This window comes from Leptodactylus fuscus, chromosome 2, assembly GCF_031893055.1.
Source record: "Leptodactylus fuscus isolate aLepFus1 chromosome 2, aLepFus1.hap2, whole genome shotgun sequence".
NCBI classification, from domain to species: Eukaryota; Metazoa; Chordata; class Amphibia; order Anura; family Leptodactylidae; genus Leptodactylus; species Leptodactylus fuscus.
Window position 1 is genome coordinate 251,098,143 of NC_134266.1, and position 17,335 is coordinate 251,115,477.

At 42.2% G+C, this 17,335-nt stretch overlaps 1 protein-coding gene across 3 annotated transcripts in view; it reads right to left on the minus strand.

The window, feature by feature from the left end:
- Positions 1-8,174: 8,174 nt before the first annotated feature.
- The window catches only part of SPATA13 (spermatogenesis associated 13), a 49,103-nt gene continuing 39,942 nt past the window's right edge, over positions 8,175-17,335 (minus strand). For 2 of the 3 annotated variants that reach the window (XM_075266031.1, XM_075266032.1), the window contains 3 exons: positions 15,979-16,351; positions 11,026-11,100; positions 8,175-9,326 (listed from right to left, as the gene is read on the minus strand). In XM_075266031.1, coding sequence (XP_075122132.1) covers positions 9,145-9,326; positions 11,026-11,100; positions 15,979-16,351 — 630 coding nt within the window. In that variant the 3' untranslated portion in view covers positions 8,175-9,144. The remainder of the gene's footprint in view (positions 9,327-11,025; positions 11,101-15,978; positions 16,352-17,335) is intronic. The other variant, XM_075266033.1, reaches the window with a different exon arrangement.

The following is a 17,335-nucleotide window of genomic DNA, read 5'->3' on the forward strand; positions in this document are numbered from 1 at the left end:
ATATTTCAATGTGCCACCATACTCATTTAGCCCTCGTTCATATCAGCCTTTGGATCCCACCCAGGGGAGTCTGCATGAAGACACCCCCCCCCCCAAACACAAGTGCTGGTGCAGGAAAAGCACACGGACCCCATAGACTATAATGGGGTCCGTGTACTTACCGCCAGATCACCATCTACTTTCCTGTCTGCATGATTCGTGCGGGTAGTGAGCGGCAAGCACATGAACCCCATTATAGTCTATGGAGTCTGTGTGCTTTTACAGCACAGCAATTGCGTTTGTATTCCAGTCGGGTGGTCTCCATGCGGACTCTCCTCAGACGGAATACAAAAGCAGATGTGAACCAACCCTTAGGCTAAAGCCCCACGTTGTGGAAACGCAGATTTTTTTGTTGTGTTTTTTTGAGCTAAAGCCAGGAGTGGATTGACCAGAAGGGAGAATTATAAGAACATCCTATATATGTCCCATTCTTTCTGCAGCCATTCCTGGTCTTGGCACAAAAAACTGCAAAAAAAAAAAAAGCTGCGTTTCTGCAATGTGGGGTCTCTGCCTTATCAACATTTCACTGTGTGAAATACAGACATTTAGGGTACATTCCAACTGAGGAATCTGCCACGTATATAGGAGTAGATTCGGCTCCAAATTTATGGCACATTTCACCCCGAATTTTCCAACCATAGTTTTCAACGGGAAGCAGAGACCGTAGCAGGATGCTGGAGAGAAGAGAGAGAGAGAAAAAAAACAAATCACATCATCAGCACCCTGCACAATCTTGTCCCTTTATGAAAAAAGGAAATGGTCATAACCTTGTACCAACTTATGGAACAGCATAGACTAGAGTTTGGCAGTTTCTGCAACTCCTGACCTCCTCAGGAAGGAAGCAACATTAATACAGTTAGGGCCAGAAATATTTGGACAGTGACAAGTTTTGTTATTTTAGCTGTTTACTAAAACATGTTCAGAAATACAATTATATATATAATATGGGCTGAAAGTGCACACTCCCAGCTGCAATATGAGAGTTTCCACATCCAAATCGGAGAAAGGGTTTAGGAATCATAGCTCTGTAATGCATAGCCTCCTCTTTTTCAAGGGACCAAAAGTAATTGGACAATGGACTCTAAGGGCTGCAATTAACTCTGAAGGCGTCTCCCTCGTAAACCTGTAATCAATGAAGTAGTTAAAAGGTCTGGGGTTGATTCCAGGTGTGTGGTTTTGCATTTGGAAGCTGTTGCTGTGACCAGACAACATGCGGTCAAAGGAACTCTCAATTGAGGTGAAGCAGAACATCCTGAGGCTGAAAAAAAGAAAAAATCCATCAGAGAGATAGCAGACATGCTTGGAGTAGCAAAATCAACAGTCGGGTACATTCTAAGAAAAAAGGAATTGACTGGTGAGCTTGGGAACTCAAAAAGGCCCGGGCGTCCACGGATGACAACAGTGGTGGATGATCGCCGCATACTTTCTTTGGTCAAGAAGAACCCGTTCACAACATCAACTGAAGTCCAGAACACTCTCAGTGAAGTAGGTGTATCTGTCTCTAAGTCAACAGTAAAGAGAAGACTCCATGAAAGTAAATACAAAGGGTTCACATCTAGATGCAAACCATTCATCAATTCCAAAAATAGACAGGCCAGAGTTAAATTTGCTGAAAAACACCTCAAGAAGCCAGCTCAGTTCTGGAAAAGTATTCTATGGACAGATGAGACAAAGATCAACCTGTACCAGAATGATGGGAAGAAAAAAGTTTGGAGAAGAAAGGGAACGGCACATGATCCAAGGCACACCACCTCCTCTGTAAAACATGGTGGAGGCAACGTGATGGCATGGGCATGCATGGCTTTCAATGGCACTGGGTCACTTGTGTTTATTGATGACATAACAGCAGACAAGAGTAGCCGGATGAATTCTGAAGTGTACCGGGATATACTTTCAGCCCAGATTCAGCCAAATGCTGCCAAGTTGATCGGACGGCGCTTCATAGTACAGATGGACAATGACCCCAAGCATACAGCCAAAGCTACCCAGGAGTTCATGAGTACAAAAAAGTGGAACATTCTGCAATGGCCAAGTCAATCACCAGATCTTAACCCAATTGAGCATGCATTTCACTTGCTGAAATCCAGACTTAGGGTGCATTCACACTGAGTAAACGCTAGCTTATTTTGTAGAGTAAAATTACACTTGTAAATTTTGCTATCCCATTGACTTCAATGATATTTTTTTACAAGTGTAAAAATACGCCTGTAAAAAATACGCCTGTAAAATGTCATTGAAGTCAATGGGATAGCAAAATTTACAAGTGTAATTTTACTCTACAAAATAAGCTAGCGTTTACTCAGTGTGAATGCATCCTAAAGGCGGAAAGACCCACAAACAAGCAAGACCTGAAGGCTGCGGCTGTAAAGGCCTGGCAAAGCATTAAGAAGGAGGAAACCCAGCGTTTGGTGATGTCCATGGGTTCCAGACTTAAGGCAGTGATTGCCTCCAAAGGATTCGCAACAAAATATTGAAAATAAAAATATTTTGTTTGGGTTATGTTTATTTGTCCAATTACTTTTGAGCTCCTAAAATGTGGAGTGTTTGTAAAGTAATGTGTACAATTCCTACATTTTCTATCAGATATTTTTGTTCAACCCTTCAAATTAAACGTTACAATCTGCACTTGAATTCTGTTGTAGAGGTTTCATTTCAAATCCAATGTGGTGGCATGCAGAGCCCAACTCGCGAAAATTGTGTCACTGTCCAAATATTTCTGGCCCTAACCGTATGTCTATTCCCAGACATGGGAAGAATATGCAAATCTGGCTTCCATGATGTAATTAGGATGACAGTGCCTCAAGTATGCACACCAATAGAGGGCGCTGACTGAGAATGTGCAAGTCGATCTTCCATGATGTAATTAGGAAGACAGAGTCTCAGTCAAGACATCCAATAGAGGGCGCTCCCTTTAACATCATGCCGACCTTCTCAGAGGCCTTTGTTTGCAATGATGTTGGGATTTTACCAGATACAGTCTCTGAGCCAAGGACAGCTGTTTCGATGTATTTGCATCTCATCAGCTTGGTGCAGAGAGGACTGATCTGGCAGAGGTGAGAGGCTTAGACAGGGTTGAGGGGATATCGTCACTCCATAGGGAGAGAACCACCACTATTCCCAGACATGAAAGATTGGAATGAAAATACTCCTTTAAGTCCACCAGTTTGGGCACACTCTTCTTTTTGAATCAGGACATGCTCAAAATGTGCTGGGATTGTTACTGAAAACTCAAGACAGTCCAAGCAACTTCAAGATTGCCCTCAGGTATGGCATTCTGAGTATGCGCATCTCAGCCCACACACAGAAGGAATGTAACATTTTTGTTTTTCCTGCCATCTTGTTTCAAAAACTTGTAAACACATATATATATATATATATATATATATATATATATATATATATATATATAATCTATATATCTATATATATACACACACACTCACTATCTGCTACCTGTGACGTCATCTGCGGTGATTGTAGAAGTGTGTAAATCGAGTCGCGGGTGAAATTTTACGATCGGCTTTACGCGGCGTGAATGCGCACTGTAAATAGCGTGGCGCAAACGCTCCCGTAACGCGGCGCTCAGCGTAAAAATATGCACCAAATGAGCGCCGCGTTACGCCGTGTGAATGGACCCTTACATGTGTATTTGTAGACGTGTATGTTCAGCAAATACATGGGCGTTTAGTGGGTGTGAAGGAGAGCAGGGGGTGCGCTGAATAATGCAATGCATTGCAATAGTAATGTATTGCAATGCATTGCCTAATAGTGTGAGTGTATGCAGGCGTAATGTTTAGTTCAGTTAGTAGAGTGAGGGATTTTGGAGGCGGGGATAGGTAATGTGTGTTTCACAGTATTGTTTAATTTTTTTTATTTTAATGCTAATGAGGTTTGCAGGCTGCATCCAGCAGCTTGCAAAACAATACCATTGTACACCAGTAGGGGGTGTCCTGAACAATGCAATGTATTGCAATCGTAATGTATTGCATAATCGTGCCAGTGCTATTGCAGGCTACATAGCATAGCCTGCAGCAGCCTGGACACACTGAGCTGTGTGGGAGGCGTGGGAGAGGTAGCGGCTGCTATAGGAACCTTCGCGGTGGCAGCCTAGCCCAGTGTAGGTGGCGGAGATGAGCAGGAGAATGCCTCCGCGCAGCGAGGGACAGACGGGAGCCACGAGACAGGTAAGAGAAGGCGGCGGAGGACGCATAGTTGGCAGGAACCGAAGACATGACGGGGGTAGCGCAGTGTAAGCGCGATTGTGTAAGGGAAGGGCTATGGCAGGCGTACGGCTACCGGCCACCTGGTAGACGGAAAGTGCCGGCATGCGCCGTAGTACAAGGGGGTATGGCGGCCGAGAGCAGAGGCAGTGTGAGCGGTGGTGTGCAAGGATGCGTCGGCTATGGCGGCCGGTTGCTATAGGAACATCAATGGCATGGGCCGTAGCAAGGGGGGTGAAGTGAGGTGCAAGTGACTGTGAGGTGTGTTTGTGGAAGAGAAGTGGAAGGATAGGGCATTGAGGGATAGGGGTAAGGTTATTATGGAGCGTAAGGTGTTGCATACCTCCCAACCGTCCCGATTTCCGCAGGACAGTCACGATTTGGGTGACATGTCCCGCGGTCCCGGTTGGAGGGAGGTATGTCCCGATTTCAACTCAGATCGGCGTCCAGAGGACGCCGATCTGAGTTGAACACATACGCGGCTGAAGCAAGGAGCTGACACAGATCAGCTCCTCGCTTCGCCGCTGCCCGCCTCTCTCCCTGACACATATGTGGCTGAAGCTGCTCGCTTCGCCGCTGCGTCTCTCTCTCGCTGACACATGCGGCTGAAGCGAGGAGCTGACCTGTGTCAGCTCCTCGCTTCGCCGCTGCCGCCGGCTCCTGGCTTGTAGACGCGATGTACAAGACAGGAGCCGGCGGCAGCAGCGAAGCGAGGAGCTGACACAGGTCAGCTCCTCGCTTCAGCCGCATGTGTCAGCGAGAGAGAGACGCAGCGGCGAAGCGAGCACGCGAGCAGCTTCAGCCGCATGTGTCAGGGAGAGGCGGGCAGAGCGGCGAGGGAGCGGAGGAGAAGGTAAGTTTAATATGGAGGTGGAACGTGAATCTGGGGGCAGATGAAGGAGAGGACGGCATGACACTGGGGGCAGAGATGTGGGGACATGAATCTGGGGGCAGAGATGGAGGGACATGAATCTGGGAGCAGAGATGGAGGGACATGAATCTGGGGGCAGAGATGGAGAGGACATGAATCTGGGGGCAGAGATGGAGGGACATGAATCTGGGGGCAGAGATGGAGGGACATGAATCTGGGGGCAGAGATGGAGGGACATGAATCTGGGGGCAGAGATGGAGAGGACAAATCTGGGGGCAGAGATGGAGGGACATGAATCTGGGGGCAGAGATGGAGGGACATGAATCTGGGGGCAGAGATGGAGGGACATGAATCTGGGGGCAGAGATGGAGGGACATGAATCTGGGGGCAGAGATGGAGGGACATGAATCTGGGGGCAGAGATGGAGAGGACAAATCTGGGGGCAGAGATGGAGGGACATGAATCTGGGGGCAGAGATGGAGGGACATGAATCTGGGGGCAGAGATGGAAGAGGGACATGAAACTGGGGGCAGATGAAGGGTGTATATGAAACTGGGGGAGAGATAGAGGGGGACATATAATTTACGGGTGACTAAGAGGATTATACTGTGTGCGGGCACATGAAAAATTAATGAGTGGGCGGAGTCAACACCAAAGTGGGTGGGGCTAAATTTACCGCGGCGCACTACGCGCGCCGCACATTTTGTCCCTCTTTCAGTTCTTCAAAAGTTGGGAGGTATGGGTGTTGGCACAGCGGAGTAGAGAGGGCAGAGGTCCTGGCAGTGTTAGAGTGGTACGTGAACTTACCAGTGTCGCACTGGTGGATGGATCGTACAGAGGAAACAGCAGGGAGGTGATAGCTGCGTCGGGCACTGTTGCGGGCTGGAGGCAGGATTTCGTGTGCTGCGGCCTAAGGTCTAGGTGCAAAATGATGGCGTGCTAGTAACATGTTGTTTATGTGTGCAAAGTGCGCATGCCCCTGTGAAGCTAGTGGAGTAGTGTGGTGGGCGGTGCCACAGATCCTCCCAGCGGTGGGGGTCGGCAAACATGGCTGGTCCGCAGAGTGAAAGAGGTAGGCTCCTGCGGTATGGTGAAGGTGAGGGTGAAAGTGGGAAAGTATATGTGAATGTGATTGTGTGGGGTTAGGGGCTGGGCTATAGGGGGTAATGTGAAGTTTAGGGGCTTGCTATGGTCCAAAGTGTGTGAGAATGCAGAGATGGTGATGTGAGTTTGTTTTTTGTGGGGTTTGTGTTCGAAAACGTATGTGGGTTATTGTGTTCAAAAGTAGCCTATTGCGCAATCGTGTGTATTAACTATGTTTGTGGAAAATTTCAGCCAAATCGGTGGAGCGGGTTTTGCGTGATTGACCGCCAAACATCCGAACATCCAAAGTCACAAACATTTCACACACACATATATATATATATATATATATATATATATATATATATATATATATATATATATATATATATATTATATATATATATATATATATATTATATATATATATATATATATATATATATATATATATATATATATATATACATACACATACATACATACACACACATATACACACACATATACACACACACACGCAAACAATGGACAAAGCCAAAAAAAGACATCACAAGAACTTACAGGTTGCTTGCAGAAATAACAAGCCATTTTTTTTTTACATGTTTAAGAAAGATTCCAACCAGAACTTCATCAAAAGTTCAGCAGAAATGTAACAGTAAAATAAAGTCCATCATGAAAGTCACAAAAACTACAGTTCATTACAAACAAAGTTAAAAATTGGTTCATGGTTTGATATTAACACTGAACTGAAAATAACACATTCCAGTGCTAACACACGTGAACAAAATCCTGGAACCGAATGGGCTGGTCCTTCTGCGAGTCCTTCGAGTCTCCTCCTTGTAGTAATGGTTTGGGGTATCAACTTTTTCATTATGAAAAATAGACAACAAAATAATAAAATTGTATGGTTAGCTATACAAAATAAATAACACGTCTAGTGACCGGTGATACACACACTTTAGATGCAGTATTTGGAGATGTACAATGATTTCACCAAGGCGGCCATTTCTTCTTCAAGGAAGATCATTTGTTATAGCCTATAGTAATTCCTATAAGAATCCCCTATTCTATGCATGAAATCTAAAACGGTAGACATCCCCATTTCAGTTATTTTGAAAGATACCAGAAAATGTAAGAACTAGATGGTCCCCACAAATTTAGGCATCAGCATAACATTTCTGGGAACAGGGTCTACATTGGTCCTCAAGTTTATTTAATCCTATGGTTTGTCCAGGTCTCTATGGGTTTCTCAATCCTGCGGTTCCCACCCTCAGGTTGCCATTCTTCTGGTCTCCAACTGATAGATTGTCCATGCTGAAGTATCCTTTTGTCAGTCAGGGTATTCATCTATCTACATGTTCCTCTGTGTAAAAGGTGCCCAAGCATTGGCCAAACCCAACAACCATCTAACGTGTATAGCATCCTCTCAGATCTCCCTGAACAGAAGGGTCGAGTATCTTAAATTTCATTATGTCCAAACTTTTGGTCTCCAAGAAGTTAGACTCCTCTAACCCAAGCTTCTTCCCTTCACCCCCATTAAAAACACATTTAATTGAACCAAGTGTGTATGTGCATAGTGGTCAGGAGGAATAGCTGTCAGCTATCTGAAGTTAAGTAGATCAGTACCAGGACAATTTTTGGTCTAATGCCAGTATAGACTCTTCAACCTTCCATATAGTCAGATGCTATTAGATTCAACCACCAATGTATAAAGTGAAAATGGTGTAACCGACAAAGAAACTAACAGTGCAAGTTAAAAATCTAAATCTTAAAAAAAAAAACCCAAAAAACTCAACACCCTCCTCATACATAAAGACCTTCAGAAAAATGGCTGCAAGAAGATTTGTGCAAGTAAATGTATACATAAAGACTATTTACACTGGGCCCAGATGGACTCACTGGAAGTCATTGGGATCGATCATACAACAGGTCCATAACAAGTGTCATGGCTCTGGTAAGGAGTGGAAACCGGAGTCTTGTCTATATAGTATATGGAGTCACCTACCCAACGCTCCTAGCAGTCATAGTCCTTCGGATCAGTGAATATTTTAGTGAAATTGACAAATTCTGTTGTATTTTACAAAAAAAAAAAAAAAAAAGTACAGCCATATTGGTCAACATGTTCCACCAACAAGGAGACATTCAAAAGGTACAACCAATATGGCCGCACATACAGTGCAAGAAAAGATTGCACAGGAGGAGGGACTCCAAAAGCCATCATATTCCCTACGGGATTTGAGAAACCTACCCATTTATGATCGCTCTAGATTTCGGAGAGATAAGCAAGAACTTAATCTACAGTCATATGTCCAAAATTCTGAGATTTTGACAGTACCAACCTAAGAAATATAAGGCTTGAGCTATAGGTAACCTTCGTGTAATGGCACCTTCCAATTCTGACTACACGTCAGGGGACCTTTTTGAGTTGTAGGCAAATGGGAAAATAGGAAAGTCATGTCATGTTGCTCAAAGCCCTACTGTCCTATAGTCTGAGATAGCAATTATTGGGTTCCTTCATTAACATCACTTCCTTGATGAGAAGACAATGGCCACCAGTCAACACTACCATCTAACCCGCCATGATTATTTCCTGGTGTTTTTGGCAAACTGGCTGAAAGAAGCCTCGGAGAGCCAAACATCTCACTAGAACCAGGCTAATACAAATTATATATTTACATAATAAAAAATGTTCCATAAAATCATATCCAGTCCAGGAATAAATAAAATATTCAACAGCAAGTACTTTTGTATGGCAAGACCCCACAATATCACCAATTTCACATTATGGTTTTTCTTTTTTCATCCATCCTCTAGGAGAACATGACTTGAGTTTCTTAGAAATACAAGTGACCATAAAACCTTCAATCTGAAAATACTGTAAGTGTCCTTCACATAAATACAGCAGTTCTCCTTCGTCTTGGAGGGGCCTCATTTCTTGAATGGCGTGAGCTTAGTGATTGTGTTCCAGAATGGCGAGGTCTTTCTCTTGGGCTCTGCAAGGGCAAACACCTGCTGTTGAGGAATGCTGGTGGGCACCGTGATGTGACGCTGGTGGATCGGATGCAAGTTTTGATGAGGAGGGACTGCAGGAATTCCATTGTAAGAGACACCTGTGGCATAAGATAGATAAAATAAGTCACATCTTCTATATTATAGATACTTTGTAATGTAATACGTCAGATCAGTCATTGCTACGACCTAAAAAACTTGGTCTTCCTGTAATAACCATACCGCCATATGGATGTCTTGCCAGAACCCCTGTCTATATATTCAGGACAATGTAAAGAGAACACAATCTGTACATCAACTTCAAGGGGAAAAGCTTAACGTATACCAACCGCTTATAAGGGAGTCTACCATCTGCCTCAAGCATATTCAATTGTCTCACATGTCACAGAGTACATTGCAGTGATAAACAATATACCCTTGTCATGTAGGTCACTATTGTAGATTTGGATAAAAACTTAGAAGCTTTATGCCCTGGGAGCACTGCTCTTCCCATTCAGATCCCCATCACATCTGGCCCATTGTTATGACATCAGACGTGAACAGCAAGAACAGTTCTGTAGGAAGCTGAAGGCCTGCCCCTAGTGCACCCACTGCCTCATTTGCATAATATTTTACAATTCTTCTTTTCCAAGTGTAGATATGTTACATACATACATACATACAAAGGGTGGTTGTTTAACACTGCAAGACATTCTGTAATATAATGGTAATGTGTTTGCAGGAGGTGGTAGACTCCTTTTAAAGAGTCCCGATCGGTATTCCCCAGAATACTTGCACTCCCTATGAAATAATTTTGGATCTCCACCGTGTGTCCACTTTGTTATTCTTCTTGGAAATGTAAGAGAACTAGTTAATATTTGCTGTGACCCTAATTTATATCAATTGCTGGACGATGGAGTAAAACTAACTAGTATCCGAAGACCTGGTCGGGCATGGGTTACTGGGTCGAGGAATATAGTAACATGGAGGTTTCGCTGGGTACATCATTTGCAGATTTTGATCAGGTAAGAGTATTGAAGAGGCCGGACCAAGGACTAATACTATACTATATACTAGTATATAATAGTATATACTATACTGTACTATAATCGCCATGACACAAGCATAACCCATCTAGCACACACTGGTAATGGCAGGGTGAGGGGACGGCGGTGTCCTGCTCATCATTAGCACATGGAGAGTTGTTGCTTGGAAACTACATAATACAGGAGGAATTGTCAATGAACTGAGAGTTACTCCATATACACCCCGACAACTGCAATGCTGGATAAACCAATTATAACAATGACTGCTGAATGTCACAATGTCAGGGTTAGATCCAGCCTCAGGCCTTAGCTATGTTGGGAATAGTCTCCGACGGTGCAAATATAATTAGGAGCCGTCTCCATGTATATATTGATTTACTTGTGTCCAGTATTAGTATTACATTGTATCAAGGTCTGGTGCACTTATGGCATGTGGTGTATGCGAACAGTTAAATGTATAGAATGAACAGGTCAACTCTTAAAGCATATAAGGGGGAAGGGGGGTTAAGGGGGTGAAAAGGCGTTCTACGCCCAATTGTACAAACTTATAAAAGTAAAATGGATTAGGATAGCGATATCATATATAAGAGATATACCAGATAGATAGACAGATAGATAGATAGATAGATAGATAGATAGATAGATAGATAGATAGAGACATCGAGACCGACCTCAGGACCACCTGATCTTAGAGGTTTTACTGTACCCCAATATCACTGCAGGACATCTGTATACCAGTTTACTATATGTCCTGACCAGAGAACACACCACCCACCTTTCATCTTTCCTTGCCTTGACTTCTTTGCATTGTTCATGGCTTGTTTCTTTTGGTCTTCTGATATTTCCATTCCTAATAAAAAGACAAAGCCCATAAAAGTTACAATAATATTATAAAGGAGTTATCAAAACTGCAAAGAATTCCTAACTTACATTCGTAACATTCCTTTCTCTTATGGAGGTATTTGTTTCTCTTATTATATATTCTATCTATCTATAAATTTGTCTCTGTCTGCAAGAGGTTTGTATGTTCTGATCTGATGGGGAATTTTAGATAGTGAGTCCTATATGGGAAAGTGACTGACTGCTTGTGCTTGTAAAGTGCTTCGGAATATTATAATTATATATATATATATATATATATATATATATATATATATATATATTCATATTCCATCTCTATATCTATTTATGTAATATATATCTATTTATGTAATATATATCTATTTATGTAATATATAAATAGATAATATGTAATGACATAAATAGATATAGAGATGGAATATATATATATATATATATATATATATATATATACACACAGTCCTATGAAAAAGTTTGGGCACCCCTATTAATCTTAATCATTTTTAGTTCTAAACATTTTGGTGTTTATAACAGCCATTTCAGTTTGATATATCTAATAACTGATGGACACAGTAATATTTCAGGATTGAAATGAGGTTTATTGTACTAACAGAAAACGTGCAATATGCATTAAACCAAAATTTGACCGGTGCAAAAGTATGGGCACCTCAACAGAAAAGTGACATTAATATTTAGTAGATCCTCCTTTTAACAGCCTCTAGTCGCTTCCTGTAGCTTTTAATCAGTTCCTGGATCCTGGATGAAGGTATTTTGGACAAACAATTCAAGTTCAGTTAAGTTTGATGGTCGCCGAGCATGGACAGCCCGCTTCAAATCATCCCACAGATGTTCAATGATATTCAGGTCTGGGGACTGGGATGGCCATTCCAGAACATTGTAATTGTTCCTCTGCATGAATGCCTGAGGATTTGGAGCGGTGTTTTGGATCATTGTCTTGCTGAAATATCCATCCCCGGCGTAACTTCAACTTCGTCACTGATTCTTGAACATTATTCTCAAGAATCTGCTGATACTGAGTTGAATCCATGCGACTCTCAACTTTAACAAGATTCCCGATGCCGGCATTGGCCACACAGCCCCAAAGCATGATGGAACCTCCACCAAATTTTACAGTGGGTAGCATGTGTTTTTCTTGGAATGCTGTTTCTTTTTGGACGCCATGCATAACGCCTTTTTTTATAACCAAACAACTCAATTTTTGTTTCCAAAATGAAGCTGCCTTGTCCAAATGTGCTTTTTCATACCTCAGGCAACTCTATTTGTGGCGTACGTGCAGAAATGGCTTCTCTCTCATCACTCTCCCATACAGCTTCTATTTGTGCAAAGTGCGCTGTATAGTTGACCGATGCACAGTGACACCATCTGCAGCAAGATGATGCTGCAGCTCTTTGGAGGTGGTCTGTGGATTGTCCTTGACTGTTCTCACCATTCTTCTTCTCTGCCTTTCTGATATTTTTCTTGGCCTGCCACTTCTGGGCTTAACAAGAACTGTCCCTGTGGTCTTCCATTTCCTTACTATGTTCCTCACAGTGGAAACTGACAGGTTAAATCTCTGAGACAACTTTTTGTATCCTTCCCCTGAACAACTATGTTGAACAATCTTTGTTTTCAGATCATTTGAGAGTTGTTTTGAGTAGCCCATGATGCCACTCTTCAGAGGAGATTCAAATAGGAGATCAACTTGCAATTGGCCACCTTAAATACCTTTTCTTATGATTGGATACACCTGGCTATGAAGTTCAAAGCTCACTGAGGTTACAAAACCAATTTTGTGCTTCAGTAAGTCAGTAAAAAGTAGTTAGGGGAATTCAAATCAATAAAATGATAAGGGTGCCCATACTTTTGCACCGGTCAAATTTTGGTTTAATGCATATTGCACATTTTCTGTTAGTACAATAAACCTCATTTCAATCCTGAAATATTACTGTGTCCATCAGTTATTAGATATATCAAACTGAAATGGCTGTTGCAAACACCAAAATATTTAGAACAAAAAATTAAGATTAATAGGGGTGCCCAAACTTTTTCATAGGACTATATATATATATATATATATATATATATATATATATATTCCGAAGCACTTTACAAGCACAAGCTTGTGTGTGTGTGTGTGTGTGTGTGTGTGTGTGTGTATCACACACACCTATTATATAATGTGTATATATATATATATATATATATATATATATATATTACAGTATATTGTGTGTGACAATGTGTATATATATACACACACACACACACGGGAAGAATCAGACAAACTGTAACACCACAAATGTGAATGTTTACTAACATAAGGAAAGAGATCATTGCTTACGCTGGGTTCACACCTGCGTTCAGGGTCTCCGTACTATGGTTTCCGTCTTCTGCATGGCAGAAGACGGAAACCATAGACCGGGTCCGGCCGTGCGCGGCGGTGAGCGTTTTAGGCTCTCCGCCGCGAAACCGGATTTTTTTATCCGGACACAGAGTACTGCATGTCTGACTCTGTGTCCGGATTATAAAACCCGGTTTCGCGGCGGAGAGCGCAAAACGCTCACTGCCGCGCACGGCCGGACAGCTTTCTCACCCATTCAAATGAATGGGTGAGAAAGTCTCCTGCAGGCTTCCGTCTCCTGCATCTGTTTTATGCAGGAAACGGAAACCTGCAATAAGGACCCTACAACGCAGATGTGAACGAGCCCTTATACAGCTCACAATTCAGGGGTGTGTGCACAAGTAATTCGGTCAACATCAACAACCCTATGTTATGCGTCAGTCACAATAGATTTAATATGCCATCACATTATGGAAGAAAGGCAACACCACGACAAAGAAACACTGGGGACAACTAATAGGCGGCCTCATCCATCAGAGCAACCATTCAGCTCCGTTTTACTTTTTCCAGAGCAGTGTGAGAACTGAAAGCTGAGTCCTGATTGGTTGCTATGGGTTACTAAGACAGTTTTGATAAATGAAGCCCACCATGTAGGCCCGAAGGGGAATTGTAATACACAGGGATCTCAGCCACAGAAAAGGACAGGCCAAAACATGACAGATAGTGATATGTAGGCTACAAAACGCTCCTTTAAGCCTATTATAAACAATATATATATATATATATATATATATATATATATATATATATATATATATATATATATATACACATACATACACATATATATATATATATATATATATATATATATACATACATACATATACACACACACATATATATCTCAAAAGACATAACATAGAAAACATCCACAGCTTAGAAGACCTTCAATATAAGGCAAGTAAATACACTGAATAATAGTTACCAGAGGGGAGGACAATATAAGTTGCCACGTGCAGTCCCATGCTTGCCGGCATTTTCTCAGAGGTAACGTACACGAGGAATCAAGGCACAATATTGCCTTCTGGTATCAGACATGAGTATATATAGCGATTACAGTGGGAGGAGATCCTTAGTCTATGGTTGCTTCACTTGGAAAAATTCCACCAGGCAGATCATTCCAGTAAGGGAACCCCTCCACATTGTAATACTGTATGTATACTGAAGCCAAACATGACTCAGTCTTATCACACTTGTGAAAGTCCAGCTATTCCAAATTATTTCCACTGCTGTTCATGGCAAAACAGATGACCCAGAGCTTATACACACTTACGTGGCCACCGCTCATGTATACTCATATTTGGGGAATCACTCACACAGGTCTCGCACAAAATCTTAGAAACCCCCTCAAAAAAGTAGAAAGTAACCACCACAAAACAACAACTATTACAACAACCAGAGCTGGATGTAGGTGGAGGCAAAATATAAACCCACTGCTATTCTTAGTTATTAGAAGGGAGGTTTTCTTTTTTTTTTTTGGTGTTGTTTTGTGTAGGCGTCATAAAAAGCAAAGTAAAAATTTCAAGAAAAAGCAAACACAAAAAACAACAACAACAACAAAAAGACGTCATTGACCTGTTGCAACAAGTTGTACAAGGAGAGTCAATGTGGTCAAGGTTAAGGGAAAAAGAAACCCAAGCATAGTCTGAAGGCCATGGCTAGTCATTTGACTGTCAGTGCATGTTATTTCAGCAGCATTATCGTGCGGCATATTAGGTTTTACTGATGACATGTATGGGATGGTGGTGGTTTTCTGAGGTTTTGTCGGTGGTATAGGCCATGGGGCAATTATCCCATTTGCACTCCGGATTATATTCTTATTACATCAGTAGAGATTTAGATCTAAAATTTCAAGGATCCATTACAGGTTATGGACTCTAGATTTTAAAGACACGTTGATCCAGGGTTTTATACTGACTGCCAGCTTGGAGTCGAGAAGGAATTTTTTCCCCTAAAATGGGGCAATTGGTACGAGCCTCATGGGGTTTTTTGCCTTCCCCTGGATCAACACTGTAGGGGATTGTAGGGTTATAGGTTGGACTTGATGGACTGAGGTCTTCATCCAACCTCATCTACTATGTAACTATATAATTACAAAGATTAATAGGTAGAATATACTGCATTAGGACTCCCATTTAGAAACTACTCAACATTACCTTGACTATTATCCATAAGACAACATCATGCCAAGATTCTTGTCTTATGAAGTCTGGCAACCAAGTCATTTGATAGTTGGAAAAAATTATAACAATTTAGGTTAAAATCATCCAGTTGGTCTGCATGAAAATCCACTTTAAGGTGACCATATATATTACATTAATGCCATCAAATCCACTGGCTGCCCTGACTTTTCTTTGACTGCATCAGGGAGATCACTTGGGCCTGAGAAAGCCTCTTCATTTTTTGAGTAGCACCTTACACATTTTTGTGGCACTTAGGTAACAAAAAGAAGACTAAACTTACCCATAGCTTTGTCTTCTTGGACTCTCTTCCTTTCGTCTAGGAATGCTTGAAGCCATCTCTGCTTGTCCTCTGGCTTCTTGGCACAAAATAAGTGCACTTCGTCTGTTTGCTTATTCACCATCTTAAAAGCATTCTTAATGTTAAGATTGAAGTCCCTGTCCTTTCCATCTTCTACGTCAGTAAATTCCATCTCATCCATGTCTATCCTGCCTTTATAATACAAGATGTCTCTACGCAACAAGTCTTTCTTGCAGAAGACCAGCTGGTGGTCAAAGAGGAAGAAAGTCCTTTGTTGGCTCTTGCCTTGTTTGAAGAGTTTTGTTAGTTCCCCTGAATGGATCAACTCAGAACTCCTGGCTAAAATATCTTGTCCCTAAAAAACACAAAGCATGACATGGATTAATAGTTAAAAGTGTCATTGTTCACAACTATTATAGAACAAACCTGGCACTGAAACTTTGGAACTTATGGAGGTGCTTAAAGGCCATGGATTTGGACCAGCTCTTCGCACCCTTCAATAAGTGTCGCTCCACTAATTCCGGAGCAGTTGGAATTTTTTTCTCTAACCCCTGCTGTTTCCAAGACATCAGTGCAGCTAGTTAGGCTCTGTACTGTTGGTGGGTGACCTTAGACTGGAGCAGACAAACAGGAACATCCTACCATTTTGTTTGAACTCGTGGAAGTATAAAGTAGTAATCCTGCAAAAATGTTTTTGTCCACCATTTTGTGTACTGTAATGTTATTCAATAACCTATAGTTTTATTGTAAATATATGCTCCCATCTGGAGCACTGGCCTCTTCTGTTGGCCTGATGCTTCTTATATAAATAGGAGATCAAACAGAAGGGGGACGTGCCTCACAGCTCAGAGTCATCACTGGGCGGTAAAGAACGCCCCCTCTGACAGTACAGAGCTATGGACGAGTACTGTCAGGGCATTCCTCACAGCCCAGCTAGACTGTTAGGAACGCCCTTCTGACAGTTGGTAGAGATCGGTGCTGAAACCAAAAGCGCTGATAACTCCAACCCCGGAGCACATAATGGGAGAGTCGGCAGTGCGCTGAATTTAGTGTGCGGTCAGCTTTTTAGCGGTGTGTAAAACCACATGTGCATGAGGATGTGAAAGGTTCTCTTTAAATATTCTATTTGGCCATTGCTTAGCTTCTCTGATTTCCAAACAGTCAGCTGCAACAGCCTATAAATACAGGTCTCAATGTGGTTGTCACTCACCAAGGATGTAGCTATAGGGGGTGCAGCAGTAGCAGTTGCTATTGGGTCCTGGATCCTGTAGGACCCCCAAAGGCCCCTCTGCCGCATGAAATGCACAACTATCCTAAATGACACATGAAATGCACCACT